The following is a 27,664-nucleotide window of genomic DNA, read 5'->3' as shown; positions in this document are numbered from 1 at the left end:
CGCCAATGTTCGGTAGCTCGGTTGCTGAACGGTTTGGGTTGTGATCCGAGATGATGGTGGGGGCTCGTCAAGTCGTGGACTGCCGGTCAGCGATGCGCGAGGTCCCGAGTACTTCACGTGAGAGGGGGTGCCACCTGCAAAGACACTCCGACGCTCTTGTCAGTAAGGTGTGCAGGCGGAAAGGGTGATGGAGTATGTGACGTACCTCTGGGGGAGAGTAAATCTTCCCCTTATATATTGTCAGAGGTGGGCCCTGTGAAGGCAGGCCCACTATTCCCGAGACGTTCCCTTCACAGCTATGGGTGAGCTGTCACGGACGCGTGTCCGAGTTGGTGACGGAGCATCCTAACCCCTAACCGTTCGGGTCGGGTGGAGCTCGGGTCGGCCCAAGCCAGCGGAAGGTTTGGGCCGGGCCGTAACAGTGCCCCCACGCGCCAGTGGTAGCCGTGAGGACTATTGGTGGCGCGTTTGTCTTCTTTCTCCACACGTCATCAGACCGGCCGCCCGTGGGGGAACGTGCTCCCTGCGCGCGTGTCTTTTGGTTACTGAGGTAACCGCTCATCGCTTCGTTCTTCATGCTGAGCATTGAATGCTCATAATGGGTTGGGAAACCCCGTATGCAAAGGCCATTTTGCCCTCAGTACGGATTGGTATCATGCTCAATTGCATGGATCACGGAGGACGTTTGGTCACCATGGTGAGATTCTACTCTTTAAACCGCCCGGATGGAAACATGTAGATCAAGACGGAGGCGGATTTAAAAGCAAAGCTTGGGATCCTGGAGTTTATTCTGACATTTATCACCCCGGGAGCTTAACAATCTGGTTGAAGCTGTTCAGAAGCTTTACCTGCCTAGTCTGGGACCCCGGAGGCTATTGGCATTCCAAGTACTGGTGGAGATTTTTGGACGAATTTAAACATAAGCCGCCATAACAGGAAGCTCCTCCAATGTCCAACATAAGGACTTTAACTAAAAGTGCTAGGTGGGAGACAACCCACCATGGTATGGTCGCTTCTTTTTCAGTTTATTTCTTGTTAATTGTTTTTATTTTTATTTCCTTTTCATTTTAATTTATTTAACCTGGAATCCTGCATGGCACTCATATTAATCATTGCATTCTGCATTTGTCATATACATAAAAAAAAGAAAGAGTGCATGTCGCGACTGCATGCCCCAAGCGATCGCGTCATATGGCGAAAAACATAACCCACGCGACCGCGCGCCCCACGCGGCCGCGTGACCTGAAAATCGGCGTCAAAAGGGTGCATGGCCGAAAGTTGAGCTGACGTTGGGCTGGACTCGTGCTGGAAGTCCCAGCCCTCCCACGCGAACGCGTGCCCCACGCGTCCGCGTCATGCCCCATAATGGCCACTCACGCGATCGCGTCGATCACGCTACCGCGTCACCCTGGATTTTGGCAATACTAAGTGTCGAACAGAGAGTTGTGCGAGCGCGAGGCTGCCCTCGCGCCAATAGCATAAACTGTGTCACGCGACCGCGTGACCGACGCGACCGCGTCAATCTGTATAAGTGCGAGTCGCGCGACCGCGTACCCCACGCGATCACGTCGCTTGCGCCGCACAGCTTATCCTAATTTGCCAAATATCTTATCTTTTCTTCCCCAATCCTAATTTTTCCTCCCTCCTCTCTTACTTACTTCTTCTTCCCTTCTTTCCCTTCTCATTCTTATTATCTTTCATTTTATTTTATTTTAATCTATTTGCATACTTGCCTTCATTGCATTTTAATTTTGTGCATAATTTTATTTTCTTTTCTGAATTTTTTATTTTTCCATTGGTGTTCAAAAAAAATTTTCTTATTCAAACTGTTGCATCTTTTCTTGAATTTACTTTGGTAACTTGTTTTACACTGTGGGATGATATTAATTATCTGCCAATGCCAATCTTTTATGATACTTGCACATTCACTTGCATTGACATGAACTTATATTGATATTTTCATTACCCACACACCTCCCCTTTGTTGCATATTCTGCACCACTGGTATGCCATGGCTTTTATTGTTTTCTCACTTGCATGTTGTAGCTACCATGTAATTGAGACCCTTATTATTTGGCATTAACCCACCTAGACTGTATTTATTTTCCTATCTTTATTCCTGGGTTACTCTTCTTCCCTTTTTCTTTCAGAATGGCCACCCGGAAGAGAACCGGAAGACGTTTACATGGGGAGACGGGCAAGTCAATCTGCACAATCTATAGAGAAAAGCATCAGTTGAAGCCACCCGTCCACTTGCACATCCTAACATGCACCGAGGACGGTGCAATCTTTAAGTGTGGGGAGGTCGATACCGATCTCCATGGGTTAGTACCTTTCTGTTTCAACACCAATGTTTAAATTTTCTTTATTAAATTAGTTGTTGCATTTGCATGTTTGATTGCATATTTATTTGATTTTGTGCATTTAGTTACTACTTGGTTAAAGTAATAAGTTTCTTTTTAAGACCCTATTTTTTGAAAAATTTCACTAATTTAAATTAAAAATTAAAATTTTTTATGTGTTAAAACTTGTTTGAAGTTGTATTTGGAACATGGTTTTTGAGCCAAAGAACACACAACCTGTGAGATTTGAGCTTATTTATATAGTTACATTATTTAACCATAAATATTTTATTCCTGTGTGTTTTCTTTTCTATAATTGCAATCTTTGCTTTGTTCCATTCTATATGTCCAATATTTAGTGTATTTACATGCTTGCATATGATTGAGGCCATTGTTTGATTTTAGCTCACCTATCCCAAATAAGCCTACCTTTTACATCACCCTTGTTAGCCACTTTGAACTTTTTAATCCCCTCTTGTTCTATAAACCACATTACTAACCTTAAGCAGAAAAACAAAATAAAAATCCCAAGTTGAATCCTTGGTTAGCTTAAGATAGATATTGTGTATAATTTAAGTGTGGAGAATTTTATGGGAACATGGAATGATAGAAAAAATAAAAAAGGGGAATTAAATTGAATAAGTTATTTCAGAAAATTTGGGAAGCATGCTAATGTGAAATCAAAAATAATTAAATTACCATGTGCATTGAAAATATATATATATATATATATATATATATATATATATATATATATATATATATTAAGGGGATACAAAAAAAAAAGAGAGAAAAGAAAAGAAAAGAGAAGAAAAATAATGACCCCAAATGCAAAATAAAAAGGATCAATGCACATGGGACAAAATTCAAAAAAATAAGTTTGATACATGAGCATGTAATACAAAAGTGGGAAAATTTTGGGTAGCTAGGTAAAGCATTTTTAAATTATATAAATTATGTATATGTTAGGTGAGATCTTAGACTAATCAAGGATTCACTTTGTAAGCTCACTTAGCCATATATATACCTTTACCCTTACCTTAGCCCCATTACAACCTTGAAAAAGACCTCATGATGTTTGCATTGGTATGCTAAATATTTGTTGATTGGTTAGATGAAGAACAAGGTTTAGAAAGCATGACTAGAGAAGAGTAGAGTGAATAACCCTATACACTTGAGAGATTAGAGTGATATACACTACCAGTGAGGGTTCAATGCTTGATTCTATGTTTCCTGCTTTCATGAGCTGTCTTCTTACAAGTTTACTTGTTTTTATTGTATAATTTGAATTAGTGGAATTTGATTTATGTTTGTCTTGGAGAACTTATTTATTTTTAACCAAGTAGGTAGAAATATTTCACATTTAGTTGCATTCATATAGATAGGATTGCATTTCATACATCCTACCATTCCTCTTCATCTTTATAGCTTCTCTTGAGCTTAGCATGAGGACATGCTATTGTTTAAGTGTGGGGAGGTTGATAAATCGCTATTTTATGGTTTATCTTGTACTCAATTGAGTGGTTTTTTTCAACTCTTTACCCACTTATTCATACTATTTGCATGTTTTACATTTTCCTTCCTGGTTTTATGCTATGATTGAAAACATGCTTCTTTGATCTTATATTTGCTTATTATTAATCCTCTTCTATCACCATTAGATGCCTTGATATGTGTGTTAAGTGTTTTCAGAGATTACAGGACAGGAATGACTCAGAGGATGGAAAGAAAGCATGCAAAAGTGGAAGGAATACAAGAAGTTGGAGAAACTGCTAAGCTGTCCAGCCGGACCTCTTTGCACTCAAACGGCTATAACTTTAGCTACAGAGGTCCAAACAACGCGGTTTTAGTTGTGTTGGAAAGCTAACGTCCGGGGCTTCGATTTGATATATAATTTGTCATAGTTTCTCTGACGCCAGGCGACGCGAACGCGTGGGTCACACGGACGCGTGACCTGGCCAACACCCAATCCGCGCGGCCGCATGGGCGACGCGGCCGCGTCACTTGTCTGCGACCTGAACGTAACAGAAATCGTAGGGGGCGATTTCTAGGCTATTTTTGACTCAGTTTTCAGCCCAGAACACACAGATTGGAGGCTATAAAGTGGGGGAATGCATCCATTCAGAAGGGAGCTCGCATTTTTATTATTTTCCATGATTTAGATTTAGTTTGGAGAGGGAGATTCTCTCCTCTCTCTCTTAGGATTAGGATTTAGGACTTCTCTCTTTAAGAGTAACTCTGGATCCCAGGTTTAATGTTCCTTTACTTTAAAAGCTTTTCTTTTATTTACTTTTATAATTTAATTTATGAATTCTTCCATGTTACAGATTACTATTTTGAATTAATGTTATTTGAGGTATTTCAGTTATTGATTGTTCTCTTTAATTTAAGTTATTATTGCTTCCCATCTGAAGATATTTTTATTTCACCAGTTTTAATTTCCTTTCCTTTTGGTCTTGGTTAAGAAATCAGTAACTCAGGAGTTATCCAATTCAACAGCATAATTGTTAATTGTTATCTTGCCAATTGAATTGAACTTCAATAATCCCAATCTTTTCTTAGGAAATAAATAGGATTCGAAGAGCAACCCAATTTGTCCCTTGACCTTCCTTTGCTTTAGTAAAGGTTAACAAAGTGGAATTAAGACTCAATTATCATAAGGATAGCTAGGATAGGATCTCTTATTTCTCTTACCTTACCAAAAGTTGCTTTACAGTTATTATTTATTTTTAATTGTTATTTAATTATTTTAATGCCATTTAATTTACTTGTCATTTAAATCACTTGCTTCTCACTTTCTAAACCCTGATTCTACAATCTCCATAACCAATAATAAGAACATACTTCCCTACAGTTCCTTGAGAAGACGACCCGAGGTTTGAATACTTGGTTAACAATTTTTAAAAAGGGATTTGTTACTTGTGACACCCAAAACGTTTGTATGAAAGGACTTCTGTTTGGTTTAGAAGCTATACTTGCAACGGGAATTTATTCTTAAATTCTAGACCACGCAAAAGTTTCTCTCTTCACCCCCACTCAATGAAACTCATGCACTCATAATTGCGCCCACCCTGAAGGTTGTACCCAATAGTTCTTGCAAATCCAGTCCCAACAAAAACAAGACATCTCCATGGCAAACACAACCATCACACTCCAAAACTAAAGTTCACATCACATTTAAGGTCACACAGCCACCACCAGTGTCAAGAACTCCAACCCAACCCAAGATGCCTACAAAAAACACTAATCCTCCCTTTGATGTGTCTTCTGACTCCTCTGACAGTGAAGAGGATAGCCTGTTTAAGCCAGGTCCGGACTAGGGTAGTTCCTCTGATTATGAGGCTGCAATGAATGATCCTAAAACTGGGAGTAGGATTAGGATAAATAAGGTACAAGCAGAGGTGGGATCCAGAAATATGAATCCACTATGTAAAGGGAAGGAGAAGATATTGCATGAAGACAACGGTTTGGTGCAGGAGGTGAGCGACGATGAAGTTGATCTTGGGTCCATGGGTTGTGTTGATGAAAGTGCAGAGGATGGACTAGACTCAGGTGTTGACTTAGATGACACCAATTCTTGGCACTTAGAGAAGATGAAGACACCTCCAAACTCAGAAGATGAGCTGGAGGAAGTAAATTATTCTGAGAAGGCATGTTTGCTCTTTAGGGATGGTGCAAGGTTTGGAGAGCTGCATCTTGAGGTTGGCATGAAGTTCGGAACGAAATGGAAATCCAAAGAGGCTATGAGGGAATACGCAATCCAAGAGGGTAGAAGTATAAATCTAGTGAAAAATGATAACATAAGGTGCAAGGCGGTGTGTAAGGTCATGGAGTGTCCATGGGTGGCTTATGTATCAAGAGACCATGAGGACACGTGTTGGCAAATTAAAACCTTCAACAATGACCACACTTGTCCAAGAGAGGACAAGAATAGGGCTGCCAACAGAAACTGGGTATGCAGCAAGCTTGTAAAGAAGGTGATAAAGTATCCAAATTTTAGACACTGCGAGGCTACAACTTACTTCAAGACACGGTTTGATTTGACACTGAATAAGAATTCAATCTCGAGGGCATTAATGGTTGCTAGAAGTGTGGTGTATGGTGATGAGAAAGAGCAATATAGGATGGTTCGAGATTATGGTATTACGCTGTTGAAGACCAATCCCAGTTCTACTGTGCAAATATGTACCACCCCATAACCAGACGGTGAAGTGACCTTTGATAGGATGTATATGTGCTTAAGCAGCTGTAAAAATAGGTTCAAGGCTGGCTGCCATCCTTTGATAGGGCTGGATGGTGCATTCCTGAAGACAAGGTTTGGTGGCCAGATTTTGTCAGCCATGGGGTTAAATGCAAATCACCATATCTATGTAATAGCTTGGGCTATTGTCAGAGTTGAGAATACAGATACATGAAGATGGTTTCTTGAGCTACTTCATCAGGACTTGGGTTACTATAAAGATCAGATTGGTGCTTCATATCAAATATGCAAAAGGTATGGAGCACTTGTACTTGTTGTCCTTCTTTGATTCTATTGGATAATAATGGTTATATGCTTATATGGAGAACTTGTAACTATGCTGTTATACAAAAATTGCTGCTAGATGTGACAAATAGGAATTGGTTATCTGATTAATTAGGGTGTCCAATAAACTTATTATATACTTATGAAGTTTAGGGGACCATTATAGGGATATTTATTAAATGTCAGGGACTTTTATGGGTCACGACTATAAAGCCAGGGACGTATATGTGCACATTACTTTTGTAGTTATATATGTATAATGTTTCATGAAACTAGCAGGGACTGATATCAGCAGTGAAAGAGGTGATGCCTGACGTGCATCACCGTTTCTGCATCTAGCATTTATGAAAAAATTTCAACAAGAATTGGAAGGACTTACAGCTACGTGGGCTTTTGTGAGAATGTGTAAGGGCAACAACTTACCAAGTGTTCAAGGATGGAATGGACAAGATCAAAAGATTATATGCGGATGCTTGGGCATATTTAGAGAAGTGGCCGATGGATGCTTAGACCATAAGCTTATTCAGCCATAAGCCGAAGTTGGATAGCATATGTAACAACGAATGCGAGGTGTTCAATGCTAAGATCAAGGACGCAAGAGCCAAACCCATCATAACATTGCTGGATGAGGTAAGAATATTTGTTATGCACACCATAGCGAAGAACAAGGTAAAACTGAAGCATCACACTGGGAAGCTCACACCGGTTATAAAGAGCAGGCTGAAAAAAGTTAGGAAAGAGTCTAAGAATTGAAAGCCTATTTGGACCGAGGATAACGGATATGAAAAATTTGAGGTGCACGGACATCCAGCTAACCATGTTGTGGACATAGGAAAAAGATTGTGTACCTGCCAATTTTGGATGCTTACGGGTAAGTTGCTTGTGTATAACACCTGTCTTTATGCATAACAATTACTTCCATGTGTGCACGCTTGTGCTTCCCTCTCTCGTGTGAATAAGCAGCCAGAGGACTTCTGTCATAGATGGTTAACCATGGCATCATACAGGAAAACTTATAATCACCACATTAATCCAATTCCCGGACAACCATTATGGGAGCAAGCAGAGGATTGTAACAGGCCACACGCCCCTAAAATCAAGACAAAACATGGAAAACTAAAGACGAAGAGGAGGATGGATGCGAATGAGAAGAGTTGTTTTGGAACTAAGAAGCCTAAAGTTGATCCAAAACTGTTGAGTAACACTGAAGACGTTGTACATCTAAAAAGGCAGTTGGGGACCTTTACCTGCAGTTTCTATGGTGAAAAAGGACATACAAAGAGAGGCTACAAAAAGAAGAGGAATGCTGATGCTGTCGCTGTTGCCGAGGCGGCTGAAAAGAAGAAGAAAGATGAAGGACATCTGCGCCTGAGCAGCAAGTTGAGCAGCCCCAAGACGATGGTGACCAAGCTGATGTGGAAAGCAATCCCGTGGAGATCAAGATATCTCAACCTATTGCTTCTGACGAAGAGGATTCTCAAAAGATAACTGAAAACTTATATATTCATGCCTTTATTATTTAATTGGATCAATTATCCTTAATGCCAACTTTTTCTCTTATAGGATCCTGGTATGAAAAGGCCTTCGAAGCTGTCACCAAGAAGAAGATCTTCTCTGCTGGCAACCTCACTAACAGTGAACCCCTTGCAGGGTGCATCTTCAGCACAACAACAAAGTATGCCAACTTGATGAAGTTCATCCCAACGCCAGGATTTAAGCGACCAAGAAATAAGAACTGAAGACTTTAGATAAATTTATTTAGGGGTTTCTGTTTTATGTAATTAGTCTTTTCCAACGGACAATGACTAGATGGTGAATTGTGATCCTTTAGGGTTTTTTTGAGATGTCTTGCTTTTGAGGAAACTATTGATAGCAGCTTCATGTTCCTTGGCTGCCTTTTATCTTTGTCTTTTGTTGTTTTTTTTTATAAATAATGGAATTTATCTTAATACACTATGCTTTGTGGTTTACCAATCACTTTTGTTGCCTTATTCAGCCTTTACTGATTATGATTCATTTCATGCACAAACATAAATAATAATATTTTCATAGTTAACAACATTTTCATTCCATCAACAAGCAGTTTTTTATATTTGTTGCTAACAGGGAACCCTAAACCACCAATTCATTCATCATTTACAATACAGGATAAATATCAACACTATCAATACAGACACAACTATCACTAACAACTGGGTAATCACTTTTTGCATATGGACATAATTCATCAAATTCCTCCTCATGTGTGGGAGCATTTCCAAGACCAGATTTGTTGGAAATGGATTTAGTTTTTGATGAAGATGCCACAAATTTTATAGAGGAATCATTGAAAACTGCACTTTTCTTGGTTACATAACCTAAACTAGATTTTTCAAACAATGATCTTTGACTTGCAAGTAATTTGTCTAAGTTACTAGAACTTTGAGCAAATTTTGCTAAGTCACCATTCAACCTCTTAATCATTTCATTTAGTCTTTCATTTTCAGCAATAAGTTCATGAGAAGGATTCACAATGTGCTTTCCTTTTAGTTTTTCAAGTTCAGATTTTAGAAATCTGTTTTCTTCAATAATATTCAAAGCACATTCAGTTTTCTTCACCTTTTCTGTCAAAAAATCATTTTCAGCTTTCAATATTTCTTTTTCAGATTTACACTTAGTGTATTTATCCAACAGTTTTAAAGAATTTAGTGTAAGATCATCAATAATAGCATGTAAATCATCTATAGAGAAGTCATAATAATTTACCTCATCAAGATGATCATTACCAGTTATGAAGTAGATTTTGTCTTCACCTTCAGAATCTTCTTTCTCATTAGAGTCATTCTCAAGCTCCTCCCAAGATGCCATGAGCACTCTTTTCTTTTCTTTCTTCCTTTTGTCCTCCTTCTTGAGTTTTGGACAGTTGAACTTAAAATGTCCATCCTCCTTGCAATGATGACAAGTCACCTTGCTCAAGTCCTTCTTGTAATCCTTTGAGCTTGAACCCCTGTCTTTGCTTTTGTTCTTCATTATCCTTCTAAGTCTCCTAACAAAAAACATAAGTTCATCATCTGAAATATCATCACTAGACTCACTCTCTTTTGCTTCTATTTTTTACTTGAGGGCTATTCCCTTTTTCTTTGAGTCCGGATTTGTGTGTATGGCTTCATAGGCAAGGGGTTTTCCTCTCAGCTCATGATAGGTTATAGGGCTTATGTTATTGCTCTCGACTAGGACAGTGGCAGTAGTTTCCCATTCCTTTGTGAGGCTTCTAAGGAGTTTTCTCACTAGGGTTTGTTCTGAGTAGGTTGTTCCCATAGCATCAAGGTTGTTAATTATGATTAAGAATTTCTCAAACACTTCATCAATGCTTTCTCCATCCTTCATTTTAAACATCTCGTACTCTTTTCGCAGCATATCAATCCTCGTTTCTTTAACTTGCTTAGTGCCTTCGTGTGTAACCTGGAGTTTCTCCCAGATTTCTTTGGCTGTCTTGCATCTAGACAACTTTTGGTACTCTTCAAAGCTGATAGCACAGTGAAGAAGGTTGATGGCTTTAGCATTCAGTTCCATTTTCTTCTTGTCATCATCATTCCATTCAGCTTCTTCTTTTGGAGTCACCACTCCATCAACACTTATTTTTGTTGGAACTTTAGGATCGCTTACAACAATCCTCCATATGTTGTAGTCAATGAACTGAATGAAAATCCTCATCCTCTCTTTCCAGTAGGCATAGTTATTCCCGTTGAAGAAGGGTGGTCTGTTGTTTGACTGGCCTTCAGTTAGAGTATAGGCAACTGTGGTTGTGCCTAAGTTGTTCGCCATTGGACCTTTGCTCCAAGCGGTGAAGCTTGATTCTTGAGACCATGGCTCTGATACCAATTGAAGGTTGTAGAAGGCTCAGAGAAGAGGGGGTTGAATTTATGACCTTCTTTTACTTTAATTAAATAACCCTTTAAAACAAACTTTCAATCTGAATCTGTTTGAACTTGGAAGTGGAAAATTTATAAGACAATTTTATTTTGTCTCATGAATATCAGAAAACAGAACAGAGCAGGAAAGAGAGAAGCTGACACCATCATGTATCCTGGTTCGGTTGCCTTGTGCAATACAACTTACATCCAGTCTCCACAACAACAGTGGTGAAATTTCCACTATAGTTAAAGTATTACATACACTAATTCCATAGGATTGACACAATCCTTTCACACTCAAGTTCTAACCTAACTTGACTTGGTTATGATAATACCTAACTATACACTCTTAGTGCTCACCCAACTAAGAAAGGGGTACCTCACAGGTACAAGACACAAGACACAAAATCAACCTAAAGAAATCTGAAATCACTCTAGGCTTTTCATATTGTGTATCTCTCTGCCTTTTTCTTTCACTTTTAGGCTCTTTCAATGACTCTCTCATTCATCTTTTTATCTCAAGAAATTACAGAAAGATAAACATTAAAAAGAGAATTATAATCTGTTAAGCATGAAGGAGATTGATGCTTCAACAGCCTCTTTGCTATGTGATGAACCAGATTTGCTTGCCTCTGATTTAGTTCCTCATTCTGGCGGAATGTCCCTTTGACTAGGAAGCACTGTCCAAGTTGATGAACTTCTTCAGAAAATACTCCTCAGAACAAAAATCTCAAAACACTGGTTATCTCTCCTTAGCTTCTGAATGATAAAAAAATCTTCTTTTGTATCTCATTGCATGTTGCTGAGTTGCTCTTTCCTAGGTCAATCCTAGAGCAGTGTGCTTCACCAACTCACCATATCACTTTTTCCAGTTAATCCTCAAATTAGGAACTTTAGTTCTGACCTTCTCTTGTTGATCGAAAGCCACAGGACAGCAAAACAAAATATTTTTAATGGTAAACCCAGATCTTGGCAATTGAAACACAACTTGGTCCCCAAGACACACTTATGACCGTAGATGCACAACATTGTAGACCAGAGATATTCTTTTCCATGTAACCCAAAAATGGATTGGCAGAATGTTGAAGATGAAGAGAAGAAGATATGATGCATGTATAAGGAAATGAAATCACCTTTCAGCTTCTGACTTCTTGATACAGTTTGATGTGTGTGATTAGATTTTAACCTTTTTGCTTAACCTTCTCTTTCTTGCTTTTTTTGTGAAGAACTTAGGGACTAAGCTTTCTCTTTCTCTCTCTGAGTTCTGACTGAAGAGGAAAAGGTGAACATTGCTTTACTGAAAGCAAAATGAAGGGATCAGCCTTGAGCGTTATCAAATTAGGCTTGGTTTGGCTCTTTCCTGGTTCAGCCCATTTGAATTCCTTGCTCAATCAATTTGAGCTTTAAGTGAGTTATAGCTTTGTGTTTCTGGTTTGATCTCTATCCTATTGGGCTGCTTCTTTCTTTCTTTTTGGCTTGCAACACTTAACCAAGTTCAATTAAAACTAATTGGGTGTTTAACCCACTAACAATAATGTTTGTCATCATCAAATTAATTTAGTTAATTTCTTAATTCAACAATTGATTTATGGGAGTGACTGAAAGATATTTAGCTTTACAGCTTCAATTTCTCTCTTTCAAGTTCATATAATTTTAGTATTTTAAGTTTTCGATTAATCCAATCGAAAACGGTCAATCAAGTCCGATTTTTAGAACCTTTAAAAATACACACAAAGTAACTTGATTTATAATTTAATCCCATTAAAAACGGATGTAAAAAACACATATAATACATCGCTCAACAACATACTAAAAGGTACAAATACTTTAAAGTCTTAGACACAAAAAAAAATACTTCTTTTAACAAAATTTCAATAGCTCATAACAGTTGATAGAATGAAAGGTTATATATCAAAGTGATAGACAATATTAAAAATTGCTAATAATATTAATTAATTACGATCGAGTGAAACAAAAAGTGGAAGTAATAAAAAAAATACCATTAAAGATAATTTAAAAAATTGAATATAAAATTAAAAAAATATTTTTTATCTATTAAAATTATATATGAAAATAACGAATGTTTTGAATATAAATTTTTATCTCCATTTTAAATTAAATACTATTAAAAAATAATAAATAAATTTAATAATGCTTATAAATAGTTAATTTGTAATTAACGTTTAGAAATATTTATCTTTATTTTGTTATACATAATTTTTAAATATATTATTTAATTCAAATTTATAAATTTTATACGTTTTAAAGTTAAATAAATATTAAAATTTTTTATATTTATTTTTAAATATTTTTTATTTTTAATTTTTAAATTATTTCATCAAATTTATAATTTTAAAAATAAAAATATATAAATTAAGCTAGTATATATACAGAAAGAAGAGTAAAGTATCATTTTTGTCCTCAATGTTTGGGTAAGTTTTATTTGTGTTCCTAACGTTTAAATCGTTCTATTTGTATTCTTAATGTTTATAAAAGTGATTTAATGTTATTCAACCATCAATTATACTAATAGATCAAATTATATTTTTCAATTATTCTTATTTTGATGTATTTATTCTTAATTAGGTCTCACTTGAATGTGTTTAATTTTAATATTGTACTCAATATTTGTATTCAAATTCAATTATATTCTAATAAAATAAATTATGTAAAAGTTATAAGAATTAGTTTCAATTTTTAATGAGTTATTATTCATAATGAACTATGAATTTTGACTCAAACACTACAAAAAAAAAGAGGTTAGGTTAAAATGACATCTATAACAATATTTAACAATATATAATGCTAAAACAAGTTTTGGTGTCCAAATTTTTTTTTTTCAATTTTATCCTTTCTTATCTACCCTACTGTATGTCAGTTATTCCACATTAAAAAATTACCACTACTTCATCTTTTCTCTTAAGACATACATACCACTCAGATTCTATCCTATTTCATACACTCACGTAACTATTATAATTCCTTATTTCTTTTTCTCCTTATTATCTCTCACCTCACATTACGGTTTCTGCACAATCAAAAATCTTCCTTAGTTTCTTATATATTCTTTTATGCATCTTTCTCACTTCACTTAAATAATATTGTCCTAAATAATATTGTTATAGTTATTACATTATCTTAATGTACTTTAAATTTATAGAATATATAACGACAATACTAAAAATTTTGGTGTCTAAATTTAAATTTCAATATTATTCTTAATGAGAGAGATTTATTATTAAAAAGAATTCTCCTGTATAACCACATCAAGTTACTTTAAATAAAAAAATTTTCATCCATTTTAAACAGCAATTCATTAAAAATTTTCTGTTGGATATAAATCATTGTTGCAATTTTTTAAACAATAAAAATAAAATAGTTTAAATAGGATAATTTTTTTTAAATAAATGTACAAAGAATAATTTTTTTCTTTAAATTATTATTATTATCGTGTTAATTTTAATGTACTCTTGGTATTTCTACAATATATGATAACAATTGGTGTTTAAATTTAAATTCCAATATTATTTCTAAAAAAATTATTATTAAAAAATTCTTTCATCAATTATGTTAAATAAAAAAATTTCTACCATTTCTGACGGCAATCTCATTAAGATTTTTTTATTAGATGTAAATTATTGTTGCAAATTTTTTTATTTAAATATATTTTTAAAGAATAAAAGTAAAATAATTTAATAGGATCATTTTTTTTAAAAATAAATTTATCTAAAATAATTTTTCTCTTCAAATTATTATCATACTCTTTTAATATACTTTAGATATCTACACAATATATAATGTCAATTGGAGTCTAAATTTACATCCGTTAGTTACGTGATTAAAAAAATTCCACATATTTTTTATAGCAACTTTATTGTAAGTTTTCTATTGAATGTAAGTTATTCATGCGAATTTTTTTTAATATTTTGGATATGTTTTTAAAAGAATAAAAGTAAAATAGTTTAACGGGACAATTTTTTTTAAAACATTAAACAGAATAATTTTTATACTAATATATCAGAATTCATTTTACATATAATATTCGTTCATCTAAGTTCATTCATGGAGTACCTTATAAAAATTGTATTTAAGTATTTTTTTAATCTTATAGCCAGGGACGGATCCATAAATATTATTCTGGAGGGGCCAATAACATATATAATATTAAAAAATTATACAAAAAATTATATAATGTAAAATATATTACAAAAATATATCGATAGAGAATATAATTTAAAGTACAAAAAATATGTATGTACTTTTTATTAACGAAGTGGTCGATTCTTCGTATCATAAAATTTATGGATAATAGAATCTGTGTAAAATTTTTCAACAATTTTCTTTTCAATATAATTAAAAGACAATTAGCAAGAAATTAACCTTTCATTTTGTTTATGAGTTATTCTTCAAAATAGTTGAAATAGAGAGAATTAATACTAAATGAATCTAGAAGGACACTCACAAGAAGAAAAAAAAATCACTTTATGGGATTTGAAAAATTTTATTTAATTAAAAAATATTAGTAAAAATATCTTTTCAGATTTTTTTTAATATTATTACTTACTTTTTTAGATATTAGAAATCATTAATATTTAGGTTAGGCTGGACTTTTATTTATATTCGACTAAATACTAAATAAATTTAAAAAAAATTAAATCATCTTAATAACTTATTACTATTAATCTTTTTTTTTTTTAAATTGGGGCCGAGGCCTCCACTGTCCGGCCCTGCTTATAACCATTTTATATTTTGGGATTCAAAATTTTGTATATTTATTTTTATTCAATATATATTTTTATGTTTTATTTTAGTTCTGTTAATAAAAAAATATTAACATTAGTTTTAATTTTTAACTTTTAGGATAAATAAAAAGATGAGATTTTTTTATAAATTAGATGATTGAAAAACTATTAATCATAGAAAAAGTTAAGTCTATTTTTTACTATAAAAATACATATAATTCACTCTTAAATGTAATTTAAATAAATATATATTTATTTAATTTTTTAAATTTTAAATTAATTATTAAAATCATGATATAATGAATTTACTCTTATAAAAAATGAAAATGACTTCATAACTATTTTTTTAAAATGAAACATGACTCAATAACTATAATGTCTAATTTAAACAACTGTAGATAAGTAAAATAAATAATAAAAAACGAACATAAAATTAAACTTTTTTTGTTAAATTTAACATTATCCTTTTCCAAAGTTATCTATTTTTTTAGTTTTTATCCTTATTTTTATGTTTTATTTTATCTTTATTAAACCAAAAAATATTAATGTCATTTAATTTTAATTTTCAACTTTTATCATAAATGACAATATGTGATTTTGTATGCATTAGATAATAAAAAAATATTCATAATAGAAAAAGTTAAAACTTTATTTTTAAAGTAGTATTCACTTCTGAGTGTAATCATTATGAACTAAAAGGATAATAAAACTAAAGATAATTTAAAATATTAAATATAAAATTATAAGAAATAAATTTTTTAGCTATTAAAATTATGCAAAAGAAAGAGTGATTTAAATATAAATTTTTATATTTATTTTAAATTAAATATAATTGAGAAATAAATAAATTTATATATATTTATAAATTTTTAACTTCATTGTTACACATAGTAACAATATAATGATTTAGTATTATGTTTAAATTAATTTAAATTTAATTATTTTATACATTAAAAAAATTAAATAACTTATAAATTTTTTATTTTTATTTAATTATTCTATACAAAATTTTTAAAAGCTTGATATCTTAAATTTTTTCTTAAAATGATAAAATATAACTTAACAAGCAAGTATGGAAAATAAGTATTTATATAATAGTTATACATTTAGATATCTAAATTAAATAAAAAAATAACTCTTTTAACAAATTTTTAACAACTCAAAAGTTAATACAATGGATATGTATGGATCAAAGTGATAAACAAAAATGAGAGCTGCAATAATAGTACGGTGGTAATTGATTGCCGATGGAGTTAATAGAAGAAGAAAACAAAGAAAAAAAATAAAACAAGGCAACATAATTATAACAGAAAATGATAAGATGTACAATAAAATTAATATGATGGGATAATATAATTAAAATAAAAATTAATAATTTTAAAATAATAATAAAATTTTAAAAATAATTAAAGATGTTCAGTATAAGATTAAAGAAATAAATTTTTATCTATTAGAATTATGTATAAAGAAAAAAACGTTTTGAATATAAATTTTTAAATTTACTTCAAATTAAATAGAAATGATAAAATAAATAAATTTAATATATAAATAACTAATTTATAATAATGTTAGTAAATTTTTATCTTAATTTTATTATACATCATAACAACATATTTTTTTATTTTTTAATTTAAATTTATTTATTTTATATTTTTTACATATATTAAATAATTTAAAATATTTTATTTTTTCATAATTTATTTTTTTAATTATTAATATTAAATTTATAATTTTAAAAATAAAAATATATAAATATTTTTTTAACTCAATAAAAAAGCGGCTGAACAAACATGCTAATTTATATTAGGACGGTTTTAAAGAACCACCAAAATATTTGGATATTCTGGCACTTTTTATTGATGCCATAATTTATTTTTGGATTTGTGGCGATTTCTATAATTAGGGCGGTTTTGAACCGCCATTATCACCTTAGTATAAAATAAGAATGATCAATCCCTAATTTCAGAAACCCTTACTCATTACCCTAACTACGCCGTGACGCTGTTGTCCTGGTTGGCCTCTGCGACGATCTCCGCGTTTACTGACGACCTTCTCTGTGACATCTCCTCCGGCATCAGATCTCCATCGACGACATCTCCTACAGCGGCGATTTCATCCGGTGTCGTCTCCTGCAGCTTCCTCTCCTTGTCGTCCTCTGTGTCTTCTCCGCCAAAATCGTCAACGCCTTCCTCTTCGACGATCCAGGTTAGCTTCCTTTCCTTCCTTTCCTCTCCTTTCCTTCCTTTTTGATGAGTCTCCCCTTTCCTTCCTTACCATTCAGATCCGCCGCTAGGGATTGCATTCCGCAGGAGAGGAATTCCTTTGTCAACTTCCAAGCCAAAACCGGTGTAGAGGTTCGTTCCTCCTCTTACTGTATCGCAATACATAATTTAGGGTTCGGAAGAAACTTTTGAAAGTGACGAGCAATAATTTGATTGAGAAAATAGTTAAAGGAAAATAATGCTCCTAAACTGTAGATGGTTATTGAATATCAAATGCTTTGAAGTGGTAAACATTGTGTTTCACTGGTTGATGAATTAGCAAATCACCATTTCTTTTTTGTGCTTGTCATTGTGGGGGAAGAAAAGTATTTTCGAATGGTTATTGGGTTGATCAGTTTATCACATTGGCAAGAATAAGATTGTTTTTGATATTGCAGAATGCAGAACTGTGTCTGGTGTTGCTGGACCGTTGGATACTCTTGATAAAGTTAAGGTAATGACTAGTTTTGATGCTATGCTTATTGCATATTCTAAAATTTTGAACTTTTCTCAATGAAATGTATCACTTTCTGTGCGGTGTGACTGAATTTTATACTGATCAACTGCAATAGGGACCAAAATTTCAAGAGATTGTTAAACTAGAAATTAAACTTTCTGTTTCTTGTACAGTGATCTTAGCAACAACCACATTGGAGGGCCATTTCATTCACTGTGTAATAAACATTGTGAATATAATGCTTAAAAAATAAATTATAAACATTGTGAATATACTGCTTTTGTGCTGTGTGCAGGCTGCCATTGTGAATTCACAGACCCTTGAAGAAGTTGCAAGACTTAAAAAGGTCCTTGCTTTTCTAGATCTGATGTTCACTTGTTCAATTTTGATTTTCTCTCTCTGCTGTTTACTTCTTAGATGACCCTTTCTTCTGATTGCTCATTTTTGTAAAGAGAATCTGTTGTCCTTTTTATTCCTCCTCTGCTGTCTAATTTTCCCTTTAATCCCAAAACAAAAAAATCATTGAGCTGGTGTGAGTATATTATTGTCACCATAATTTTTGTTATTGTGAAAGCCATGTTATAGTTTGACAGATTAAGTACATGTGTTGAATGAGTTTCCTTTGTCCCTTTTGTGTTTCTTGTGTAGTTGCATTAGCAATTTTTCATGCTTAAAACCTACTTTACTTGTACAATATACTTGTTTGTTTACCTTTTCAAGAATTTTGTATTTGTCTTTATCCTGATTAAAGGTCAGTTTGTACGGTGTTTCTTTCCTTTACATATGTAATATGTAATTCACTTTTTGTTTTCTTTACCTTTTCTTTACCATTGGTACCAAGAGAATTCAACAAAAATAGCAGAATAGCAGGGTATGAAATTGAAGCCAAGACGATAGTATACGTAAATGTGTTTGCCATCCATAGAGACCCTGAAACTTGGAAGGATCCAGAAGGGTTTAGTTTGATTACATTTTAAAATGAATTGATTTCTCAAACCAAACCAAAATTCCAAACCAATTTGAGTATAAATAGTTTATTGAGTTCATCCACCATGCCTAAGCTACTGCTATCTTAGATTTTGCCCCCCCTTAGAAATTCCAATTAACTCAGCTTACTAATCAAGTCTCATTCAACAAAGATTAATCACTCACAGGTTACAACAGTAATAGCAGTAAAGTATAATAATGTTTTAGCAACAAGGACCATTCAACAGCATTATAATAAAACGTTAAATGAATAATATAAAACAATGGTGAGGTCAATTGCACATTGTCACGCATAACGGTTCTCTTTCTCCAATAATTACCCGTTTATGCAGCTAGAAAAGCAAGCATCCAAAAGACACCCTTCACTGCCATTGGCCACAACACATACACAGAAGCTGATGGCACTTCACTTGCCTCCACAACTTTCTTTTCTTTTCTGTTCATAAAAGTTTGAGTTGATCTACATCTACTACACTAGATTAGATAGTGCTGCTCTATTTAGTATTTACCATAGAGGTAGTGACCAGATACATATACAAATAAAATTATTTTCAGTGAAAATACTGATTAGATTTCTAAGTTTTCATTGCAAGCATAATTAAATTTCTTGACTATTGAGAAAAAAATAATGATTAACTAACCTCCAAGTGTGGCGGCGGCGTCTTGCGCGGCGGCGGCGTCTTGCGAGGCGGCAGCAGCGAACGAGAGAGACTGCGGAGGGAGAGGAAGAGAGAATGGCTACACCGCTACGGTGATTGAAAGAGGAAAACAAAACCCTAGCAGACCAAATGTCTCACTCTCACCACTACTTTGAATCTGAAATTAAAGAAAAAAGAACAATGTGTAAAAAAGAGTAATTAGAGGGTCAATATCTAATTACTGATTTTTTAAAAAACAAAAAAATGGGGTTCTTTTTGTAATTATTTTAGTGTTGGCTAATGATACTCCCACGTAAAAGTGGGAGTAAGGAATCCATAGCCATTTTTTATAAGTATAAATAGTAATTTTTGTCTTTTATGAATAGATATATCATCATTTTTAATTTTTGTGAGTAAAAATAATAATTTACTCTTATTTTAATATGTGAATTGGTGAGTTATCTTGTTCGAAGATGATAATTTAAAAATATTAAATAATAATTTAATTAAATATATTAAATTATTTAATAATATTTAATTATTAATTTTACAAAAAAAATTAGGCATAAGACTTCACCATGTGAATAGTAATATTTTAATTCAAAAGTAACTAAATTTTTATTTTTTATTGATATTGGTTAATTTTCTTTCTTTTTTTTCTAATAAAATTCAATTTAGAAAAGTATTTTGAAAAAAATTGGTGCTAATCATATACATATACTTCTAGTTTTGAGAAGGCTCTTTTTGAAAATATTTATAAAAATATTTTTTTGAAAATTAAAAATTCAATACAATTTTATATTAATAAATTTTATATTTATTATATTTAGATCTATTAAAAATATTTTAAATACTAAAAATAACTTCTTCAAACATAATTTTTGTAGTTTATGCTTATTAACAACTAATTTTAATAAATTATTTTAAAAAATTAAAATTTTTTCGTACCAAACCAAACCTAAAAAGATAGACTCTACTCAACATTTTATATATATATATATATATATATATATATATATATATATATATATGTCCTAATTTATATCCTAATTTCTAACTATAAAACTTTTATAATGAAAAATTATTCATATTTAGTTTTTTACCCATAAAAATAGTTTTGATGTCACAAAAATACATAAGTATTAATTTTATTCATGTATAGTTTTATTAATATTTTAAAATTTTATAAATAATAATAATAATTTTTTATCTTTTATGAGTACAAAATTAATTTCTTTTATCAATGGATATATTTGTTAATATTTTAAATTTTTATAAATAGAAATAATAATTTATTATATATATATTTTTGGTCTCGTTATATATTTAAATATTTTTATCAACCAAGTCCTATTAAGTTGGCACAAACCTAATAAAAATCACTCACACATCCTGTGCATGAATCACACAATTCTTCTTCTTCATGTTCTTTTTTTTTCTTTGCGTGTTTTATCCTCATTATCGTCTTGTTGTTGCCGTATTCTTTTCTTATTTTTTTTTCTCCTCTTCCTCCTCCTATTGGTTATTGCAACATTTTTTATTTTTTTTGTTTGATTTTTTTTTCTTTTTTGTTCTTATTAAGAGGGTGAAATCAGAGAAAGGAAAGGAAAAGAACTTTTGAGTTGTGCAAAATTTATTAAAAAACTAGTATCGAAATTTTTTACCGTGACACAAAAAGTTTTTAATTTTGACACCGGAATTTTTTAGTCGTGATACTGATTCTTGCTACAAGGATAAAATAAGAAGAATTATAAAAATTTTTGAAAGAAGAAGATGATGATAAAGACGATTAAAAGGAGTTTTAAATTATACATAATTTATTAAAAAAATAGCACCAATTAATTTATTCACTTACTTTGGCTAACATTAGATATAGAAGTTATTATAAAATTGTGTATTGTCTTTGTTGTATGTTCAACATGATACAGTATAACTGTGAAAGTCATTGGCCGACTATAGGATATACATTTCCTAAAAGGAGGATCACATATTCATCCTTATTGAACTATATATCATGTTATCAACCATATAGACAAGAAGTATTAAAGAATTACCCAATAAAATGAAATTGATGTTAGCTGACAATTTAAATGGGTTAAAATCAACATACGGCTTAATTGTGTGCTAATTTGAAAATGTATATGTTATTTGAAATAAGATAGTGGATTGGGAGTGCCAATATATGCTTTAATTCGGTTATTGAAGCTCTTAAGGTTCCTAACAATTGTTCTAATGGAATCTTATTCTTATTTGCAGTATGTAAGCATGCATACTCATTGTCCCAAAATTTGGAACCTATCAGTGAGGGACTAGGTGTTTTACAATTTAAGACCGGTTTGATATCTGTCATTAAGGTATACAGTTATTATCTAATTTTCTATCTGGAATGCAAATTTTACTTAATATACTTGTGTTGCGCATCGTAGTGTGTATGTACATGGTTTCTCAAAGCCTGTCTCATCTCATCCTTTTGTATTTCAGGACTGGATGCATCTTTGATTTCAGTTTATTGCATAAAATTTCCTGTTGTCAACTATTTCTATGGCAATTGCTGCTGCCGCTTAATGAAATACTATCATGATCATTTTACTCAAAATTTTTTCTTCAATCTGTAATTCTTTTTAAAAATTGAAAGTGAGATTTACAGCTAAAACTACCAGAGGAATCAAGAGACAATATCCTATTGTCAGTGGTTAGAAGACAGAAAAATCATCAAGAATATGATACCATTGCAGCAGCAAATGCTGCTGGACCACTGCACTTCAATACATACAACAAAGATTCAGGAAGAAGCCCACCAAGAACACTACGTTTTGCCGAAGGCAATGAAGCTGAAACCGCAGCTTCTTCGCCACCATGAAATCCTTGGTGGACATGGGTGACGGCAAAGAGTTGGCCAATTGAAAGTAGATTAGATCCTGGATAGGCCAGTGCAAAATAAAATGCACTAGTGCTGTATAGACGTATCATGGCCTTGGGAATAGCCTTCAACAATGCAGCAGCTGCCTCAACAATACTTGGTTCCCCAGAGAGAATGGCCTGAATTCATAAAACAACCCACCCCCCAACACACACAACAAAAGAGGGAAAACAATGAAAAGAAAAATAAAAACTAGATTTATATATTATAAGCAAAGCTTGAGAGCTACGAAGACGAGACCAAATAAGCGAATAGCAGCGCAGCCGAGAGAGTGGTGAATTATTGGAAGGGTAGAAAATATTAAAAATCAACTGAAACCATACTATCACATAGTAAACAACTTGAACTAAATATGATAAAGTTAACAAGCAAGGAGACAATTCCTATAATCTTTGAAAAAAAAAGTTTATTAAAGTAGTAGTATATCAGAACAAACATATTTTCATACATGGCCAAATAATAAGGAAAAACCTTTGAAGTACCTGTGCAATGTGAGGAAGGCAACATGGACTTGAAAAGATTCGTTTTACTCCAGGAGTTGGAGTAACAATTTCTCCAGCATCATCTAAATGAACATGCCAATTTTCAGAAGAATATAACAGGCACAGAAACTTGAGGCTAAAAAAATAAATTTTGCGGCAAAGAGAATAGTTGGGTAAATTTTTGCAAATGTAAGCAAATTAAATATAGAATTGTAATTGGTAAATAAGTTATTATAGGAGATTGAAGATAGTGGCACCTAAACATATGTTGCTTTTCTCATTATAAATAAATAAATAAATTCAAGTCATCAAGAAGAATAAGGTTTCAGGCCATGAAAGATTAATAGCGAAAAAAAAAAAAAGCCAATTCATGCCACATATCAGACAAGAAATAATAAAGAATTCGAGATAGAGAAAATATTTACAGAACAATTGATGTTTGTATGAATATCTTCCACCAAAGATGATGACCCTACCTGAGATGGGGTAAGGACAAGAACTCTAAGGGCAAGTTCCCAGCGAAGCTCACGAATATCACGCAACTTCTTCCAATCTAGCATCCCAGAGGCCCAACACCTTGTTGTCCAATCAATAGCCTTCTTGGACCATAACCTTCTAATAGCATCTTTTTTCCACAGGTCCAATTTGAGCACCTTTGTCGATATACATCCATTCCTTGAGTGGCTCCATGAAAGCCATAGCTGCAATCAAATTTGATTGCAAAGGAATAGCTGTCCTCTCCGAAGCTTCATGGACCACTGTAAGAAGATTGACAGCTAATACACAGGCTCCAACTAGAACATAAGCCTCTACATTAGCTAAATCCTTCATCAAAGCCTGAAATTGAGTTGAAATTAACTGAGTAGAGCTTGTAAAGTGAAATCACGAAGAGGAAAGAGAAAACAAGAAAGAATAAGTAGATTAAATTTACAAAGACCCTCAAAAGAAAAAGAAGTCTGTGTCTCAGAGATCTGTCATCTGTCCTATCCAGGAGAAAAGTAATGTGAGCTGTGCCTGAAAAAGGACCAACAGTCTTGTAGTGCTGCTCATATACAATTGCCATTGCCCTTGCACTTGTAGTCGTCTCCCAATGCGACATTTCCTCTGCTGAAGTAAGCGTCTTTTTCTTCTCCCGGTTGATGACTCCTCTTGATTTGATTCTTCACGTTGAACTCCATCAGAGCGTGTATGCAAATAAGCAACAAGTCCGGGAGGCAGAATTCAAGGCAATAGCTCCAAAGCGGGTTGATAGGAATCCGCCCAAAGAGCAACAAGTTGTCGACTAACTTCACGGCGTTCACCAGCAGGAAGGAAAAAAGCGTGCAATAAATGCCTCAACAAAGCACCATCGTGCACAGAAGCCTCTCGCACGGACTCCACAGCAATAGCATCTTCTTCAGCAATTGATCGCATAATAACAGCTACTGTCTCTCTAACACTTTCGGCAAGATGACCAAATAGTGCAAACAAACGACACTTTAACCAGCAACTTCGCACAACAACTCAACAAAAACATTATGTTGAGTAGTTTCCCCATGTGGATCACAAATCATAGCCTCGAGCACTTCAACCACAGCCATTGACAGCAAAGGTGATACTGACATAGGCTTCAATCTGTTGACAAGAATAATGACATAACTCTAATTAGCAAACAATACTGACTTTGTATGCATAATTGTTGCGTGCACTCTCCTTTAGAATCCATCACATTAGCATCACCAGGCCCACCACCAATGAGTGCTGCAACAAGCCCGGCAGCCTCAGTTGCAACACCCTCTGAACCATTTCTAAGTAAACCCATTATCCTTCCAACTGCTGCTGGAAAAGACATCACGTGTGATGCGGCACTTCTTGATGCAAGTAGTGGATGTAAACAAGCAATAAAACCCATCACAGTTGCAGAAGCGTTTGGTGACGGGGTGGCAAAGGAGGAGATTCTGGAGGAAGATTTGGGGCTGCAGGAAGCATAGTAATCATGGCCAAGGTAACCTCTGGCACTTCAACAGTTGAAGGCACATCACTAAAAGGTATACATGCATTGAACTCCCTTATTCTTCGCCATAGTTTAGCTCTTGATCCAGGAATGGAACCACCTTCAGCAACAGCATCCTTGGCAGCTGCTGTTAAATGTTTCAAATGCATTGAAGCACTTTCAGCATCAGCAACTGACTTTTGCTGACCATATTGCAAATAAACACTTCCACAGGGAGGATCAATCCAATGACCAGGCATTGTCAGCCTTGGCAATACAAGTATGGCACATTGACCCTGCACAAAACATCACCAAAACTCAAAGATGCACTTAGACAATGCAGGATTTCTTTATTTTGGAAAATAAAAATATACCATATAACCATTTGCCTCAGTATGGTAAAATATTTAAAATTGATATCAAGATTCCAAGCAATTAAACTAGCAAATGAACTGCCATACTTTACTTCCATCTATACATGCCATAGTAGGAAATTCTTAACCAAGATGAGTTACATCTACCTACTTCAGTTTGAATTGCATCACGAACAACTGCAAGTAAGCTATTGCGAGATGTGCTTGCATAAACCTACAATTAGTACCATACAAATGAGAAATTTCAGAGCATAAAATTTCATAATTGCAGTAGCATAACATTGCATACATGGATAGGGCATCCATCACTGAATTCAACTGCAAACATCAGGGGCTCTTCAGCAAACCGAACAAGGGAGCTTACTGAAGACAAAGGACAAACAGTAACAGCCTGCACAAATATAGTGAAAATTCTCAATATATGATATAAGCTCTCCAAGTAAAAATCATCTTACATGGAGATAGAAATGTACTGATAAAGCAATTCAGTCAGATATGCATAAAGACTACATAAAACTATTGAATACACAAAATTGCACATTAATTGAAGTTCTATAAAACTTCCATTCTTCCTTAAATTCTATTTTTGCCCTGGATAAACAAAGAATGATGCTGCTTGGTACATGACAACTTAAATATATAGGCCCTTAACAATACCCAAAATAGGTGGTCAACAAATCTGCATGTACTTCAAATTATAAAAAGCTGATAATGTGTGTGTTGTTCTAGATATATCAGAACTAAATTCCAAAAACTAGTTGTGCAACTCAATGCATACATTCTTATGTTAGACGGTGATAGATTTCCCAAAGCATTTACACACATTTTTCTATATTACTAGTTGTCTTAACAAATGCGTCACTTATTTCATAATTCTCAGGACGCCTTTCCACGAGTGACACCTTTGTAAGAATGAACTGTCAAGATACGCATCACCATGTTCACCAAGTCCTCCTTTTGGACCAACTCCTAAGCTCAATCCTGGAACATTCAGAGTTCCCTGGGCAGCAGAATGCAACCTTACAGACCAACCACCCAAGGGGGTATCTTCTACTCCAACTGCCTCTTTTGCTGCATTACATTTATAAGCTTAAGATTAAAAAAAAAAAAAAAAAAAACAAAAGAAACTCACTACAAGCAATAAATAATTCAAATGTGGAAGGAAGATTAATGATGTTATAATTAAGATGTCCGCAACTAGGACAACCCAACAGTGGATTTTGCAGTTTTTGTCTGCAACAAAAATTACTCTATTATAACTGCTGATGTTAATTTGCGAGACAAGACAATACATAAACCATCGCATTATTTCAATATCAAATGGTAACATGAATTAAGATGCCAATATCTAGGAGAATAGTTGTTTATGCTAAAAGAACATCATCATACCAAGTGAGATAATAGCTGAATTGGTGCACGCAGAGGCAGCTTGGAAAGCTTTAGATAAGCCACTAGGGCATATCAAATATATAAGCTCCGTCTTCCACAAATGCACCATGTAATGCAAATAAAAAACCAGGGTGCAAATCTTCAATCCTTCTTGTCAAAGTTTCAGCTTATTGACACACGTCAACATTAGCCTGTTAGAAAAATAATTATATAAAAAAAATAATACTTAGTATATAATTTAAAAAAATATAACAATATTTAGATAATATTTATTTTTGTGAAAATATCAAAATACTAAAATTAAATTCAAAGTATAAATATAAAAAAAAGAGTTAATACTCAAAATCGTCCCTGAAAGATACCTCGATCTCCATATTAGTCTCCGGAAGATAAAGTTAATTAAAAGAGTCCCCGAAAGTGACACGAGTTAATCACGTTCGTCCTTCCGTTAACTCCGTTGGTGACCTGGCTAACGGTTGCTGATGTGTGTGGTTAGCTTCCAACGTGGAAGAGGCCCACGTGTCATGACCTATTGCTGACAAGGTAAGTTTGACAAAACAGTTCAAATAAGTCCCTAAGTGTTTGAAACCTAATCCTAAATTCCACGATAAATAGGTCACCTTCATCAATCAGATGGCCATATGCCTGGGTTTGTGTTCAAATTGGTGGTTTGGGGCGACGA

General features: G+C 33.4%; 1 protein-coding gene across 3 annotated transcripts; it reads right to left on the bottom strand.

The window, feature by feature from the left end:
* Nucleotides 1–22,429: 22,429 nt before the first annotated feature.
* Nucleotides 22,430–27,164, bottom strand: LOC112702365 (dnaJ homolog subfamily C GRV2-like). Of its 3 annotated transcripts, none has more exons than XM_072200538.1 (8): nucleotides 26,983–27,164; nucleotides 26,417–26,664; nucleotides 25,883–25,984; nucleotides 25,745–25,807; nucleotides 24,185–25,515; nucleotides 23,724–24,084; nucleotides 23,248–23,330; nucleotides 22,430–22,884 (listed from the first exon to the last, which is right to left on the bottom strand). In XM_072200538.1, the coding sequence occupies exons 3-5, from the start codon at nucleotides 25,919–25,921 to the stop codon at nucleotides 25,138–25,140; spliced, it is 480 nt and encodes a 159-aa protein (XP_072056639.1). In that variant the 5' UTR covers nucleotides 25,922–25,984; nucleotides 26,417–26,664; nucleotides 26,983–27,164; the 3' UTR covers nucleotides 22,430–22,884; nucleotides 23,248–23,330; nucleotides 23,724–24,084; nucleotides 24,185–25,137. The 3 variants fall into 3 exon arrangements, with proteins under 3 accessions (XP_072056639.1, XP_072056638.1, XP_072056640.1); XM_072200537.1 differs by having other exon boundaries at nucleotides 26,496–26,664; XM_072200539.1 differs by lacking the exon at nucleotides 25,745–25,807 and having other exon boundaries at nucleotides 23,724–25,515; nucleotides 26,496–26,664.
* Nucleotides 27,165–27,664: the final 500 nt, after the last annotated feature.

This window comes from Arachis hypogaea, chromosome 1, assembly GCF_003086295.3.
Source record: "Arachis hypogaea cultivar Tifrunner chromosome 1, arahy.Tifrunner.gnm2.J5K5, whole genome shotgun sequence".
Classification (NCBI taxonomy): Eukaryota; Viridiplantae; Streptophyta; class Magnoliopsida; order Fabales; family Fabaceae; genus Arachis; species Arachis hypogaea.
The sequence above is the reverse complement of the archived record's forward strand: the minus strand, read 5'-3'. Positions and strand labels throughout refer to the sequence as shown.